Source organism: Notolabrus celidotus, chromosome 13 (genome assembly GCF_009762535.1).
Source record: "Notolabrus celidotus isolate fNotCel1 chromosome 13, fNotCel1.pri, whole genome shotgun sequence".
In the NCBI taxonomy this organism is placed as follows: Eukaryota; Metazoa; Chordata; class Actinopteri; order Labriformes; family Labridae; genus Notolabrus; species Notolabrus celidotus.
The window spans coordinates 16,403,800-16,420,089 of NC_048284.1; the positions used below are offsets into that span (position 1 = coordinate 16,403,800).

Below are 16,290 nucleotides of genomic sequence, written 5' to 3' on the forward strand. Positions count from 1 at the left end.
TTGCCATTGTTCTGGACTGTAAGGGGGCTGATTCTTATGTTTGCTCATGTTGGATTATTCAGATCTCCAGACCTGCTCCTTTCACAGTGTGTGTTCTCATATTATAACACAAGGCTATAAAACTTAAAAAGGCTGATCTGTTGGTGTTTCTTGTTTTGCTGTGTTGTTTTTTGCTTCCTGTTTTTCACTTTTGGCTGACCCGTGCATCATCCACTTCCTCCAAGGGATTTCTGCCTTGGGCAACGCCTCCAGAGCGCACACCTGTGATTGTTGTTGTGCTATTTTAAGGAACTGCAAATAAATCTCCTCAGTCAGTAAACAACAGCGAAAACACATCTGTGCTTTCTGATATACTGACGTCAATTAAGATCAGCAGATTTAATGAGTAAGAGACATCTCAGACTTTATCATCAGTTTTCAAAGGAATTACTTTGTACTTGAAAGTTTGAATAAACTGTGGATTATTCCACAAAGAAAGTTTGTCCTTCAGTTCTCAGAGCTCAGACCGACACAAACAGATTCATTAGCATTTGTTTTGACAGTGTGGGAGAAATCTCAATCTCGCTTTACAGAGTGGGGGTGATGTGTCGCATGTGCCGTTTCCTGTGACTGGGAATGGACTGTGCGGCAGTATCAAACTCACTTTTTGCAGTGTCCACACCAGGGAGCAAAGAACTCCACGAACCACACGTCATCACCCTCCAGCACCAGCTTGTCAAAGTTGTCATCAGTGAGCTCCACCACGTCCATCTTGCTGCCACCACCACCGCCGCCGCTGCCACCGCTCTGTTAGAGAGAAAAACCATGATCAGTAAGTGTTCCCAATTTCAAATAACTGCAAAAGCAACATTCAACTAAAGACTCCTCTATTAGATCTACCTGCTTGTAGCCAGAGCTGCCAGACTTGCCACTCAGTCGGTCTTTCACTAGAGAGCGGAGAGAGTTCATGGCTCCATCCACGATGGCCTGACTACTGCGGCCACCTGAAAGATGAGGGACATGCAGAGGTAAGTCATTTAAGTTTGATGTTTGAAGTAGAGCTGGGTGATGATGAAAAAGAAGTTATCACAATAAAGTTTTTCATATCAATCACAATAAATATCAAACCTTTATCTTATTTACTTTTAAAGGCAGATTTTTGAAGGCTTTAGAAATCAGACGGTTTTAGCTTGTATCTGGATTTACAGTCCCCTCCAAAAGTATTGGAACAGTGAGGCCAATTCCCTTATTTTTGCTGTAGACTGGAAACATTTGGGTGTGCCACCAAAGATGAACATGAGACAAGAGATCAACATTTCAGCTTTTATTTCCAGGTATTTACATCTGGATCTGATGCACAACTTAGAAGATAGCATTATTTGTAAAGGAACACCACATTTTTAGGTGAGCAAAACTATTGGAATAGATACACTTAAAATAAATTAAAGTGAAAAAGACTTGATATTCTGTTGCAAATCCTTTGCTTGCAAAAACTGCATCAAGCCTGTGACCCATTGACATAACCAAACTTTTGCATTCTTCTTTTGTGATGCTTTTCCAGGCTTTCACCACAGCCTCTTTCAGTTGTTGTTTGTTTTGGGGGGTTATTCCCTTCAGTCTCCTCTTTAGCAGGTAAAATGAATGCTCTATAGGGTTTAAGTCTGGAGATTGACTTGGACAGTCTAAAAGCTTCCACTTCTTGCCCCTGATGAACTCCTTTGTTGTTTTTGCAGTGTGTTTGGGGTCATTATCTTGCTGCATGAAGAAGTATCTCCCTATCAGCTTGGTTGCATATTTCTTTAAGTTGGCAGACAAAATGTTTCTGTAGACTACCGAGTTCATTTTGCTGCTGCCATCATGTGTTACATCATCAATAATTTTGGAGGGGACTGTAGTTCTCTGAGAAGCTTCTTGAATCTCTATTTTCTGACAGTGCTAACAGGAAGCAGGTCTTTGGTGTAAGAAGAGATTTTTGTGAAGTTTTAGTTTGTAGATTCTTATTTTTCTAAGATTGAGGTTATTTATAGATTTTGCTTTAAATTCACAACAAAGATACATCACATTGTATCCTGTGTATCAGTTTATAGAGTATTGTTGTGAGTAGTGCACTCCTGTTTAAGTTTACTATGGATTACAGGCGTTTAAATATATCAAGTTTTTTTTATCAAGAAAAATTATATCACGATAATTATCATTATTGAATTATCACCCAGCCCTAATTTGAAGTTCCTACAAATACCTTTCATATGCTCTTTTAAGCTGTGCCTTTGATGTCCTGCTTTTGTGCATACCTTGGTACTCCTCTGGCTTGTTCTTATTGGCTCCAAAGACCTTGATGGTGGGGAATCCTCTGACTCCATACTGACTACCCAGTGACTTGTGCTGATCTGCATCTACGGCACCAATCTTCACTACACCCTGCAGGATGTAAAGACAAACAGATTAGTGTGTGCAGCCTCAATTATTATACTGAGAAGGCTTTTATGTGACATTTTTTATGACAAAGAGATTTTCTCACACACAACATGTTGCACAGATTAATTAAGGAGTAGAGACTGTGTGCAGAAAACCAAACTCCATGAAATAAACAGTGAGTCTTGTTCTTCTCTGGAACAAAGTTAATGTTATTCATTAATATTTGACTAGAGTCCCATGTCTGCCCACGTCTCACACAAGGCTGCTTTTCTCACTGCCGTGTTACAAACTTCTGAACATTTTTTTAAAGAAACAGTGAAGTGATTATTTAACTCAAGAGATATCTCTCTTATATCCATTCATCAGAGTTCTGTTGTTACATTGCTGGTGGAAGAAGTATTGAAACGAGCATCTTCTATGCACAGCCATATTGGGACTACATAATGTTTCTTTACAGGCATTTTTTCACTGACAATGAAAAGATAACAGTTTGTCAGACTACTTATAATAAAATGCCAAGCTGGCAACAGACACTCTGTTTACCTTGAGGGCGGTAGCTGCTTTCTTCCAATCCGCAGTCAGACTCTGACAGTGGCCACACCTGAGGATAGGGAAAATAAATATCACTGCTTTATTGCTATACATTTAAAGTCCCCATACACACAGTACAAAAGGTAGTAATCAGTACATCTGCACGGTCTTTCAGAACAGGGGGCTGAATGTGATTTAAATACACCACATGTAATTCTGGCTCCTATGAATCATGACACAAAATGATCCAACATTAACACATGCAGCAAATACTTAACGCTGTTTAACATGGGTTTTAATTTTGCACATCTACACTGGCTTCTTGTTCAGCATCAAAGCTGCATTGCTTCTTGCATCAAAAATATGTGACTGAAAATAGTAGCTGTTAACTTTTACATTCAATCAATAACTTTTTTTAAAGAAGTCATTAGAGAAGGGATTTAGCTGTAAAATTATTTAATTCCAGCTTCTTAACCCTCCTGTTATGTTGCGGGTCAAATTGACCCATTTCAAAGTAAAAAAAAAAACAATTGTTAAAAGTATTTTTCAGGGACATTGTTTATTTGGAGCTGTCGTTAGCCAGAGTCCACCGAGCTAAAGACTCTGCCATACAGGCTTGGTATTTACTTCTAACCAGTCTCCGTGGGTTTCAGGTATAGCATGTAACTGAGGTTTGTAGTTCTAGATCCGGGGAATGGGTGGGTTTTATTTGGGGTTTGTTTTGTTTTTTTGTGTGTTTCTTTTTTTTTTTTTTTGTATATGTATTATATTAATTTATTATGATTATTATTATCATTATTATTCTATCTTAATTGGGTATTCATGTTATTTGTATATAAACGTTTGTATAGGTATGTGAATAGGTTTTTTTCTGTAAATGTCCATATGCCTATTCATACTTTATTTTCATTTTTTAATTTTTTTTTTACTTTATTATATGGGAAGAAAAAAATAAAATAAAAATTTGATCACAAAAAAAGTATTTTTTTTAATATGAAACTTCTTCTGCTTGGCTTTATTAGCGTAATCAACATATGAAATGAAAATGGTTCATTTCACATATTTGACATATCTGCAGGAGCTGGGATCAAATAGAGACAAGCTGGGAGCCATTGGGACAGTGAGGGACAAGTGGGTAGAGCAACTTCCACTACTCTATAACCCAGGCCTAATGTCACTGTGGATGAGAGGTTAGTGGTATTCAGAGGTTCCTTCCATTCTAGGCAATATATGTATTCCAAACAAGCTAAATACAGCATCAAAATCTGGGCAGCATGTGACAGAAGAGGTGTCTCTTGTTAATTTATCAACATCACTTCATAAAAGAATAAAATAAATACAAATTTAAAATACAATAAACAAAAATCGGTCATATAAAACTATTGTATTTATATTTAGGTCTTTCCAATGTATATAAAAAAAAAGTTTTAACATTAATTTTCATAAAAAAACAAGTGAGTTATCCTAATTGAACCATTATCTGTGAGGATTAAAGAACACCATTGCACTTCACATTTATTGAAATGGTTAGTAATGGAGCTAATAATGAGATTTAAAAATTGTTTATTTGAATCTTTTTGGGGTTTTGACACTTTTGGATCATTTAATATTCCCCGGGTCAAGTTGACCCAGGAACATTATTGCTGTTCCTAAAAAACAAACATTACAGGAGGGTTAATAAGGTGAATATTTTCTGATTTCTTTCCTACTTTTTAATAAAAAAATTACTTTTTAGTTTGATCAAAAACATGACATTTGTGTAACTCCAGCTGGGTTAACACTAATTGACACTGTCCACCTGTAACTAACATTTTATGAATAAAATATTAGTCAATAAATTGATATTAGCCTGTCAAAAATACTGTTTAACAACCGGTTTTAAGTTATTTGACCTAGAACATTCCTTGTGTCACAGGAGGAACGTGTTTTCTGAAGAAGTCTTAAATTTGCCATGCATAGACAATAATTTTAAGTAACTTCCTCCTATGTAATGCTCTTAATTTGTTGTGTTGATTGTGTGTGTGCATACTGTTGGTGTGTATGTATGCAGAACACATTCTCCACTGGTTTATCCCCACTTTGTATTTAAACTAGGATGTGCTCTACAAAGAAACTTTTATGAGAAACTGCAACCCAATGAGGAGCGGCCAGCTTTGCATACAAGTGTCCACAGCCTCCTTAGATCACAAAGGTAATGTTTCTGGAAGGAGGGGCCATCTCAACACATGAATGAAATAAAACTGAGTCAATATGTAACAACACAATATGTTTGCATGGAAAAGCTACATGACCACTGTGTCCTAGCCTGGTTGATCTGAGGACACAGTCATCACTGAACAATGGGAAGCAAAGTTACAAGGACTCACCAGGGAGCATAAAACTCCACCAGCCACAGACTGTCACTCTGGATCACTTCTCTGTTGAAGTTGGAAGGGTTGAGCTCCACAACATCATCACTGGCTGAGTAAAAGGCTTGGGCAGACAGGAGCAGGGAGCAGCCCAACACTCCTGAGGAAAAATAAGGTTAATATAATATAATCATCACATGCTCGATTATATTCAAAAACACAGCCAGGGCTAATTTACGCACAAAGCTAAACAATGGAAAGACAACATTGGCGGGTGAAACCCCCACTCAATGTGCAGATTTATTGCACGTTTCAGTAACAAAAAGTGAAAATGGCTTTTATTAATTCATTGGTTTGATGATAACAGAGGCCTGACACTGTTTAATGCACCTAAACTCAGCAATTCAAGCTAGCTAAAGGCGCTCGAACGCCCTCAAAAACACTTCAACTGCACAAATAAAACAAGTATTACTTTAATGGAGAAGTATTATGACTCACCTAGTATTAGCGGTCTCATGGTTTAGGCAGATCTCTGCTGGTCTCCTCGGTTAGCAACACACGGAGGCTGCTGCTTGCTGCTCCCACAAAAGTAGATCGAAAAGATCTCACCGTGGCCCACTCTGATTGGCTGACTGGCGGCGGCGCTGAGCCTCAGCCAATCAGCGTGCGCCGTGTAAGTTTTCAACACCGGTACGCTGTAGAGGAGGAGGCAACCATAGAGAGGCAACATGCAAGTGCTGTGAATGGAGATGCAACAAATGTGATAAGGGTGACTCAGACCAATGATGGGGTGTACACATCTTAGGCATACGTGTATTATGTCAACAATTACACATTGACTACTTTAAAGCAACAAGATATAACACACAGAATGAGAAAAAAAGTACTTCTAAAGTATGAAAATATATTAAAATTAAATGAGTATGCTACAAGTAAAAAAAGAAAGACAGAATTTTTAAAAAACAAAGGGAGGGGCTACAGACTCAAAGTATGAATCGATTAAATCAATCAATCAATCAAGCTTTATTTATATAGCACCTTTCATACAAATAAAATGCAACCCAAAGTGCTTTACAGCGATTGAAAACAAGAAAGAAGCAGAAATGAAACAATGCTAAGACATTTAAGTGGAAGATAATAATAATGATAATAATAAAACTAATAAAAATACAAATTAAAAATAAGAACAACATAAAAATAAAATAAAAAAGAGACCAATGCACACCAAAATAAAATATGTGTAATTAAAATAAGTTAAAGCATCAAAATTAAGAAATAAAAATAGTTAAAATAAATAGATTTAAAAGGTAAGGATAAGAGTTGAAATATAAAACTAAGGCTGAAAAATATCAATAAAACTGAGTAGATAAATAAAATTAAATAAATGAATGAATAAATACATAAAAATAGAATAAGATAACAGTTAAAATTACTAAAATAATAAAGCAACATTTAAATCAATATTATAGTAAAAGGTAGGTAATAAAATTGTTAAACCCTACATAAAAGCCAGACTGAATAAATACGTTTTTAGTTTACGTTTAAAAGTCTCAATATCTCCATCAGCTCCTCTCAGATCCTCCGGCAGGCTGTTCCATAGTTTGGGAGCGTAGTGGCTGAAAGCAGCGTCACCAAATGTTTTAGTTCTGCTCTTAGGAACAGCTAAAAGAGAGGAGCCGGAGGAGTAAAATGTATGTAAATTAAAAGATCCAGTTAAAGTCCTTACACTAAATGTCCCTTTTCATGCCATCTAATGATAATACTGGGTTCGTACACTGCAAAAACTCAAAATCTTAGTGAAATTGTCTCATTTTTAGTCAAAATATCTTATCCCTCTTGATTTAAGATAAATTTACTTAACAAGTAACATTTGAGCAAGATAGAGGGACTTGTTTTAAGACATCTTAAATATCTTAAGTCTAACAATCTTGAAATGATCTTGTTTTGAGTTGTAATTTAGAAGAAACAAGGTTTGTTTTACATTTCATACATTTTTCAAGCTGAGATCTTATGTGTAGAAGACGGATAAACTTGATTTAAGACACACACTTTACTTGATTTAAGGAAATGCATTTTATTGGAGAATCTATCAGAAAACAGCTCCATTGATAAAAGAAAGAAAGAAGGAAAAGTTGTGTTTTTATGGGTGGGTTACAGTTTTCAGGCACTGTTTCTTCTAAATCAGATAAAAATATACATCCTCAAACTACATGCACACAATGAAACACTTACTTTTGAGCATAGCTGGCTTATCCTAAAAAACAACATGACTGAGTATTAGTATATCCAGCTCACTATGAGAAGACATTATATCTCAAAAAGCTCAAATTAAACTTTGTAATCTTATTTCAAGTACAAGATGGTCTTAACCCGAGAAGTGCCGCTATAATACAACTCAAATTAAGGTGAATATATATCAAATGAAGAAGTTGACATGAAATTTATTAGCGCAGAAATCTTTTTTTGAGTGAAAAATACTAATTGTTAACATTCCTGTCTTATTCTGAGACACTAAGCTTTAAAGTACTGGTAAAATGTTGCTTAAAAAAAGTTTTCCCTGCTAATTTTAAGATCACAGTTTTCTAAATATTATGTATTTTTTAAGAAATCTTACCAAGCAAGGTATTCACTTGTTCTATTGGCAGATTTTTTTTTGCTTATTTCAAGGTAAAAGTACCTTGAAAGACGTTTTTTATTTCCCTGTTTCTGGAGGGGCATTTTTTCTAGTGTATTACTTACTCAATAATGTGTAACCATCAGTGGTAGACAGTAACAGTAAATTTACTTGAGTACTGTACTTAAGTAAATTTTTTGAGTATCTGTACTTTACTTGAGTATTATTTTTGGGGATACTTATTACTTTTACTCCACTACATTTGAAGGACAATTATTGTACTTTTTACTCCACTACATTTCTATCAGTGCTCTAGTCACTCACTACTTTAGCTTTGAAGTCAGCTCATGAATTTCCTTCTCTTTTCTGAAATCTGATCCCTATAAGACAGTAAAATGTGTTTGTGTAGTTCTGTTTGTCTCAGTGGTTTAGCCGTACCTGTATATCGTGCATCTCCATGATTGAACATGGAGCAAACACAGAGCAAATTTCCCTCAGATCAGGCAGTTCATTTAGAGGTGGTAATGATGGCTATAATTCTCCACCTGAGCACCCATGGTCATATCTTCAGCCTGTGTTAGAGGTTTTTTAAATGAAGAACGATACGTATCGTTTGAAATGTTCTCCCTGTTTCCCACTCTGCCCAAACATACAAACATTCACAGTCCAACCTGAGAAAGCGTGTTGAGCTACGTAACATTTGTTTCATTCCAGATTAACATGTCAAACTAAGTTGTCTGTGCTTGGAGTAACTTAGTGTCTGTTTTTATTCCATGGTATAGTTTTTAGAGATTTCAAGTAATGTTTCTAGATAAACATGATGTAACAGAATGTACTCCTGTATGTATTCTTAATGTAATGTTAAAATACAACGTTTGGAGATTTTTTTAAGAAGTACTTTGAGTACTTAAGTATTTTTAAAAGCAAGTACTCCAGTACTTTAACTCAAGTAATAATCTGACAGAGCAACTTTCACTTGTATTGGAGTAATATTTGACCTGGGGTATCTATACTTTGACTTAAGTAATGAAGCTGTGTACTTTGTCCACTAATGTCTAAAGTAAGAAAATAGATTAAAATTAAATGAGTATGCTACAATGGAGTAAACTATAGGATTTATGCTTTTAAAATGTAGTGCAGTTTATGTAAAGATACAAAGAAGAGAAATGTTTGAGTCTAGTAAAAGTACATGAAAATTGTTCTTGTATTTAGAAATACATATTAGAATAAACCATTGATACTTTTTAAAATACAGATGTACAAATATCAGGTTGGTGTGTGTGTGTGTGTGAAGACTACTTGTAAAAAAAAAAAAAAATCATCTTTATTTTGTAAGTACAGTCCCAATAATGATTTTTTGAATCCTCCACTGACAGCTATGTAGTCCAATATTTTTTCCATTATACTCTTTTAACAAAGTAATTTTTTAATAAATGGTGTAATCAAGTGCCTAACATCGCTGTTATGATTTTTTATTTGTTTTTTATAGGCCATAAGGTTTTACTGTTGTCTCGTACAAAAACGCTTGACTTTATTACACTGCTCATAAAAACTATCCTCAATGGTTTGTTCCATTGTTTCCACCAGGTGTTGCCACTAGGAGGCGACAAACACCAAGGCTAAGCGCTTATGAACATGCTGTAGGGTCGATCTGTCAGCATATCAACAATGCATCATAAGTTACTGCAGGACTGGTCAGTTGAACAAAGAACAAAAGTATTGAAGATGATTAGTTAGGAAATTATATTTATATAAGCAGGCACCCAAGTTTGGAAAAAACATTTCCTTAAATCTCCCCACTGATTGCACTCATTCAACTCCACAACAACAATCCCTTTAAATCAACACATCTGAAGAACTATATAATTTAGGATTAAGTATAGCCAGAGGCTGTAGAGCCTTCTCCAGTTTAAGTGGTTTAGCCTTCTTGTCCTTTATCTGGATTGTTTAGTGATAATCCATGGTACATTCAAAATGGATGATGCATGGTGCGTCTTTGGGGTTTGTGTGGAAAGAAGATTTTAGAGTCTAGTTGTTAAAAAAGAAAATAAAAAGGAGGTTGATTTAAATCGCCAGTGTGGTGCTGCATGTTAATCGATTACCTTTGACTAATCGTTGCTCTTCGAGCTGCCAGGAAAACCCGGCGGAGTGTGCGTCCCTGATTTCCCTGTTTGCTACTTCTCAATTCATTACATGCCGCTGAGATTTATGATCCGCTGCGCCTGGCTGCACTGCGCTGCGTCAAGACAGCTGGAGACAGGCAGAGCATAACCGGAAACCACGAAGAGAGTTTTAAATGTAAAAGCACTGGCTGTCTGGATTGTAAACACATGCTCCAAGGCATCTATCACATAAAGAAGGCCTGATAGGGACCAAGTTATTTATTTTCATTTAGCTGTTAGCTGACTTCTTTTTTGTATCATACAAAATGTTGTATATTTTATATTTAAAGTACATCAGTAGGTCTACTGCACAATTTAAAGAGTAATTTATTGTCCCCTTTATGTCTTTCCTTGTGCATATTGAAATGTGTGCTAGGAACAGAAGCAAAAGAGGACATAGTCTGAGCGTCTGCAAAATTAGTTTACATTTAGTGTCCAGAAAATTACTTCAGATTTTAATGTATTGTGGGAATTCACTCATATAATGCAAGAAAATAGTGAATAAATGGGTAGGATTAGATACATTTTAATTTCTTCCTACTCCTTTTCGCACATGTAAAGTAAAATGTTTCAGTGCTTGCTAATGGAACTGATTGATTTGGGGGTTTTGGTATAACTGTCTCTTCTTTTTTACTCGTATGTTTTTTTTCTATTTTACTTTTACATGTTCGAAATAAAGACATCAAATTAAAAAATGGTAAAAATTGCACTTCCCCTCAAAATTCCCATAAAGCTTAAAGGTTATAAATTCAATCAAACATATATGTTTCATGTGAATGTGCACGCATTTGTTTGATTTAATTATGATATGAAAAAGAGAAAATATCCCAACCCATCATTGTCCCGTGAGAGTTTTATTTTGAAAGGTATGCCCGGTTCACCAGTGGTATGATTGTGTGTAACTTGATAATACGCACACTTCAATACCAACTTTCTACGCGCACAGGCGCACTGCTCACTGTCAAATACGGCTGCACTGAACGGAGTGCACTTCACGCGGGAGTCACCTCTGAAAAAAACATTTATAAGTCTCCGCTTAAAACGAGGAGTTCAGACGATTTAGGAGGCTTTACGCACAGTGCGAAAGCTTCTGGTGACTCGTGATTACTTTCACAGAACAGTTGTGTGAAAAATCTCTGCTGTTTTTCTGACGGACTTTGTTGACAGCACAATGTGGGGGATCCAGAGGACGCGCTATGCTGACTGTAACGACTCAGAAGCCAGTGAGGAGACGGATATTGTTGTGAACATCGGCGGGGTGAAACAGGTGCTACACGGGGACGTGTTGAATCGTTACCCAGACACCAGGCTGGCTGAACTGGTGAAGTGTTCACACAGGTCTAACGAAGAAATATCGTCTGTGTGTGATGACTACGACCCTGAAACGGCGGAATTTTATTTTGACAGAGACCCCGAAGCCTTTAAGTGCATCATTGAGCTTTATTATTACGGAGAGATTCACATGAAAAGAGGCATCTGTCCAATTTGTTTCATGAAGGAGATGGAGTTCTGGAAAATCGACTCTGATTTTCTGGATGAATGTTGTAAATGCCAGCTGAATGAGGTGGAGGATGAACTTGCGGAGATTGCGGAGAAAGTGAGAACTATCCTGGTGGACAGAGAGGGAGATCCGACTGCAGGACGCTGGCAGCGCTTCCAGATGTGCCTGTGGAGGCTGATGGAGAAGCCGGATTCATCTCTTCCTGCGCAAGTCATCGCTATAGTCTCCTTCATCTTCATTCTTGTCTCCTCTGTGGTAATGTGCGTGGGGACTATCCCCGACCTGCAGGTGGAGGACTCGGAGGGTCACCTCACGGAGCACCCAACACTGGAGGTCATCGAGACGGTGTGCATCGGCTGGTTCACCATCGAATACCTCTTGCGTCTGATCTCCGCCCCGAATAAAGTCAAATTCGTCCTGGCTTTTATGAACATCATCGACTTCATGGCCATCATGCCCTTCTACGTGGTCCTCATTCTTATCTCATTCGGTGCAGGTGTGATGGAGCTGGCTAACGTGCAGCAGGCGGTGCAGGCTTTACGCATTATGCGCATTGCGCGCATTTTCAAGCTGGCACGGCATTCCTCTGGACTCCAGACCCTCACATCTGCACTAAAGAGCAGCTTCAAAGAGCTCGGACTGCTCCTCATGTACATGGGCGTAGGGGTCTTCCTTTTCTCCGCCCTGGGCTACACGATGGAGCAAAACCACCCGGAAACCTTATTCACCAGCATCCCCCAGTCGTTCTGGTGGGCTGTGATTACCATGACCACAGTGGGCTACGGAGACGTCTACCCAAAGACCACTTTAGGGCGCTGTAATGCGGCCATCAGCTTCCTGTGCGGGGTGATCGCTATAGCGCTACCTATACACCCCATCATCAACAATTTCGTGCTGTTTTACAACAAGCAACAGGTGCTGGAGACCGCAGCCAAGCATGAGATTGAGCTGATGGCTCTGCGCTCCGACGCAGCCGAGCAGGACGATTCACCCGGGGCGCATAAACACAGTTGCGGCGCAGGGGTTTGGGATAACACCATGCGCTCCTGTCACAGCGACACATACATCCCCTTACTGAAGGATCCCAGGGGAGGGGCAGGGGTCCAGACTCCTAGCATGGACATGAGCTTTGAAAGCACAGCCGAGGCCACCGAACACTTCATCTGAGAGTCAAGATGAACAACAACAAAGCATACAATTAATTGTTCATCCCCAAATTCGGGTTAATGACAATATAATGGAGACATGCTTGTATATAGCCCCTTCGGAATAATAGGACTGCAGTAGTGCGCTCCAGGGACCTGAACGCAGTTGAGGAATGGCGCCCATTAACAGGACATGTGTGAGATATTGACTTTATGGTCTGTGCCTTTGCGCAGTGACTCCCCACATTAGAGGGTCTCTGTATGAACAGCCAATACACCGATTGTCCCCCATGTAGGCTTCTTATGTAACACCCCCCATCCCCAATCCCCACACTCACACTGTAGACTGCACTGTAGCTTATTCCTCTGTACTGACATGTGTATCACGTTGGATGTTTTTGTTGATAATAAAGAAGGCAGCTGCTCCAGATGAAAGTAGTCAATTGTTCATTTTTTTAAAGTGAGGAAACACCAGAAAATTATTGATGTTTCAAAGTGATAGTGACTTATAAAGCCATACATCACAAGTCTATAAATCCATTAAAGGTTCACAAAAATGATTAAATGAATGAAGAAGAAGAAACATTTGATCTTGACTTTTTTCCTCTGTTTCCGTCCATGATCTTTAGCATCAGTGTAGTTTTGTGAGGTAATTTCTCAGATATCAAAACATGTGCAGAGATAGAGCAGCAGTGACTGTTGTTGAGCTGCAGGATCATGGAACAAACACCAGAACCTCACAGGCTTCCTTGGTTAGAGGGCATGTATAATAGGTTTAAAGTTGCAGCTGCTGCCTTTGATACTCTGAGCAGAGGTTCACTGCAAAAACTCCACAATTTAAAGTTAAGGAGGAAAGCGCAACAGGCTGAAGGATGAAAAAATCATGGTTGACTCAATCAACCCTGACAGACTAGTTAGCCTACAAATCTGAATAGAAAAGAAGGTACTGTGATTAAAGTATATTACAAAACAACATATTTTTTCATTAAATCACAAAAACAACATGCATCATTAGTCCACAAAGTTTTCAGTCATAACAAAAGGTGCATATGTGTTAAAAGTGTAGACTCTGCCTGTTCAAAATGTCTCAATGTATTACAGCTCTTATCTTGATGAAAGGATAGAAAGGATGACTCAGTCTCACACTGTCACATGTCCTCACTTACAGACTCTAAATTGACTTAATGGGCTCGGCACTGAAAGGTTACTTTTTTCATAGTTTGAAATGTCTCACCTCCTAATCCATTAGTCTGAGCGACATGAACCTGCTGCACAAATAGCACAGCCCCCAGAGCCTACATTAGTCGACATAGTGTGTGTGTGTGTGTGTGTGTGTGGGGGTGGGGGGGGGGGGGGGGGGGTAATATTCAGATTTGACACAAGTGTTTTAAACGACCTGTCTTAGATGTCAGCAGTTTGATTTGGTTGAACCTTGAGGGTATTTTTTATGTTGAAATTGAGTCTTGATATGCTTCAGTTACACAATGACAGAACAAGTGCGATCTGAATTTCCAAGCGCCCCTTGTTCTCGACTTGTTACTCTTGAGTAACAGACAATCGACAATTTGCTGCCCTGTTTTTGTTCCTTTTTCTTTCGTTCTTGAATAACAAATGTCCACTGTTCTTTCCTTTTCACTTCTAAATTACGCACTTGAAAGTGTGTGGGTTAAAACAAAGCTTTGTAAAGAAACAATCCAACACTTTCCCACACTTTTTGACCTCTCTGCAATATAGCACATATTACATCTCACACTTAGAATCTATAGCTTCAAGCTTTAATTAGTCACTTCTCTTGTAAACACAAATATAACAGAGATATCTTGTTATGTATTTTGGGCATTTTTGCATTTGTTGGATAGGAAAGCTGGAGACAGCCAGGAAAATGTAGGGAGTAGAGAGTGCAGGAAGACATGCAGCAAATAGTAGAGGCCGGGACTTGAACAGGCAGCCGCTGCAAGAACTATAGCCTGTGTATAGGGGGCGCACACTTAGAACGCTAGACCAATAGTGCCCCATTCATCTCATTCTTTAAATGCGAATTCTAAAATAAGGCTGTCAATGTTAGCACACTAATTGTGAAACGATAAAGCTAGGAAATTACTGTAGAAACAAGTTTTTTGTGCTGTTTGTCCCTTTCAGCATACCGTAGTTAAGCCACTGCAGTGTCTTCCTGCTTCCTGCTGATTGAAAGGACACGGCAGTGCTTCTGAATGACACATTTCATTTCAAATGTCTCAGTTGATAAGTCAAAAGTAATATGCACTTTGTGTCAAACAAAATTAAAATATCACCCGAAGTACTTTCAGTTTGAGCTCCCACCTATGAGCTTTGTGGAGCGTGTGAATTGTCACAGACCTGTGGGTGACACTAAATGAAAAGAGTTACCTACAGTGCAATAAATAAAAATGCAATCAAGTGCGATCACCTATTGAAATTCAGGGATTAATTGGGATTCAAAATGTAATCCCAAAAGACTACTTCAAACCACTGTCACTCATTCCTGCATTAAAGCTGGGGTTGGTAGTCTTCGGAAAACTAGCATAAATTTGAATGTAGCATTTCTTCATGACTCCGTCTAACCCCTCCCCCCCTCCCCTCGGAGCTCCTCCATAACGACGCCCCCCCGCTTACATGCACGAGCGCCGCTGACTTGCGACCATATAATCGTGACTGATTCAAAACCGGTCCTCACCAAAACATTATCCTAGTGAAAGTTAAAAACACAAACAAAAATGGCTGCTGTTAGTACTCACAACTGAGTATTGATTGCCATCAGGACATAAAGATCATTTTAACCAGTATAACAAAAAATGTATCTAGTGTATCTAAATCTGACTACCAACCCCAGCTTTAATGATGGTTTGATATTTCACCTAAAATCACAGACAGGAGTGGTATGAGAATGGTGTAAAAATTTCACAGTGTGTAAAACAGCAGCTGTGGTCAGCTGTGACGGTGAGAATGAATGAAATCTGTGACTCATTTCGCAGCAGGAAAAAATAAATTAATGTGAACATGGACCAGAGGCAAAAGAGCTGGGACAACAAGAGAGAGATATTCAACTATCAGATGAACGGCTCCAGCAATAGTGGTTATCACAACTGCAATGCTGTAATTGATCCAGTTTGTTTCAGCAGCATGTCACAACTGTCAGAATTGTCCTGCTTTTGTAATCTAAAAGGTACTGCAGCTTTCATGAAGTTGTCAGTGTCTTTAAAGCTACAGTAAAGAGTTTTTTTAACTGGCTATGAGATCTATTAAAATTAATATTTGTGCCTCTTTATGACCCTAAAATCAAAAGAGATCATCGCCAACAATTTTAATTATCTTTTATGACGTTAGTTTTAATACCTGTAAATGTTGCCACAGGGTAAGCACCAGATGGGGATATGAAATTATGAATAACTAAGAAGCTTAAAGCTCCTGTGAAGAACTTTCGGTTCATGTCAGTTATGGTGGCCCCTGAGGGCAAATTGCTGATCTTGTCCTGTCTATGTTTTAAAAGTGTTCACAAATATCTTATACTGCTTTCTTTAAATGTCAGTCACATCACTTGCAGTGAATATTTGCCATGGCTGTTCTGACAGTAAGTTGT

At 38.2% G+C, this 16,290-nt stretch overlaps 2 protein-coding genes across 2 annotated transcripts in view; one reads left to right on the top strand and one right to left on the bottom strand.

Annotated features, from left to right (window-relative positions):
* Positions 1-10,065, bottom strand: part of pdia6 (protein disulfide isomerase family A, member 6) — a 15,736-nt gene extending 5,671 nt beyond the window's left edge. Inside the window, exons 1-7 of the mRNA XM_034699673.1 lie at positions 9,990-10,065; positions 5,772-6,010; positions 5,292-5,433; positions 2,938-2,995; positions 2,271-2,397; positions 880-983; positions 644-786 (exon numbers count right to left, since the gene is read on the bottom strand). Coding sequence (XP_034555564.1) covers positions 644-786; positions 880-983; positions 2,271-2,397; positions 2,938-2,995; positions 5,292-5,433; positions 5,772-5,790 — 593 coding nt within the window. The 5' untranslated portion in view covers positions 5,791-6,010; positions 9,990-10,065. The remainder of the gene's footprint in view (positions 1-643; positions 787-879; positions 984-2,270; positions 2,398-2,937; positions 2,996-5,291; positions 5,434-5,771; positions 6,011-9,989) is intronic.
* Positions 10,066-10,994: 929 nt separating this feature from the next.
* LOC117824312 (potassium voltage-gated channel subfamily F member 1-like) lies at positions 10,995-13,125 on the top strand. Its single transcript, XM_034699768.1, has one exon. It carries the CDS (start codon positions 11,221-11,223, stop codon positions 12,715-12,717), a length of 1,497 nt encoding a protein of 498 aa, XP_034555659.1. The 5' UTR covers positions 10,995-11,220; the 3' UTR covers positions 12,718-13,125.
* The last annotated feature ends 3,165 nt before the right edge of the window (positions 13,126-16,290 follow it).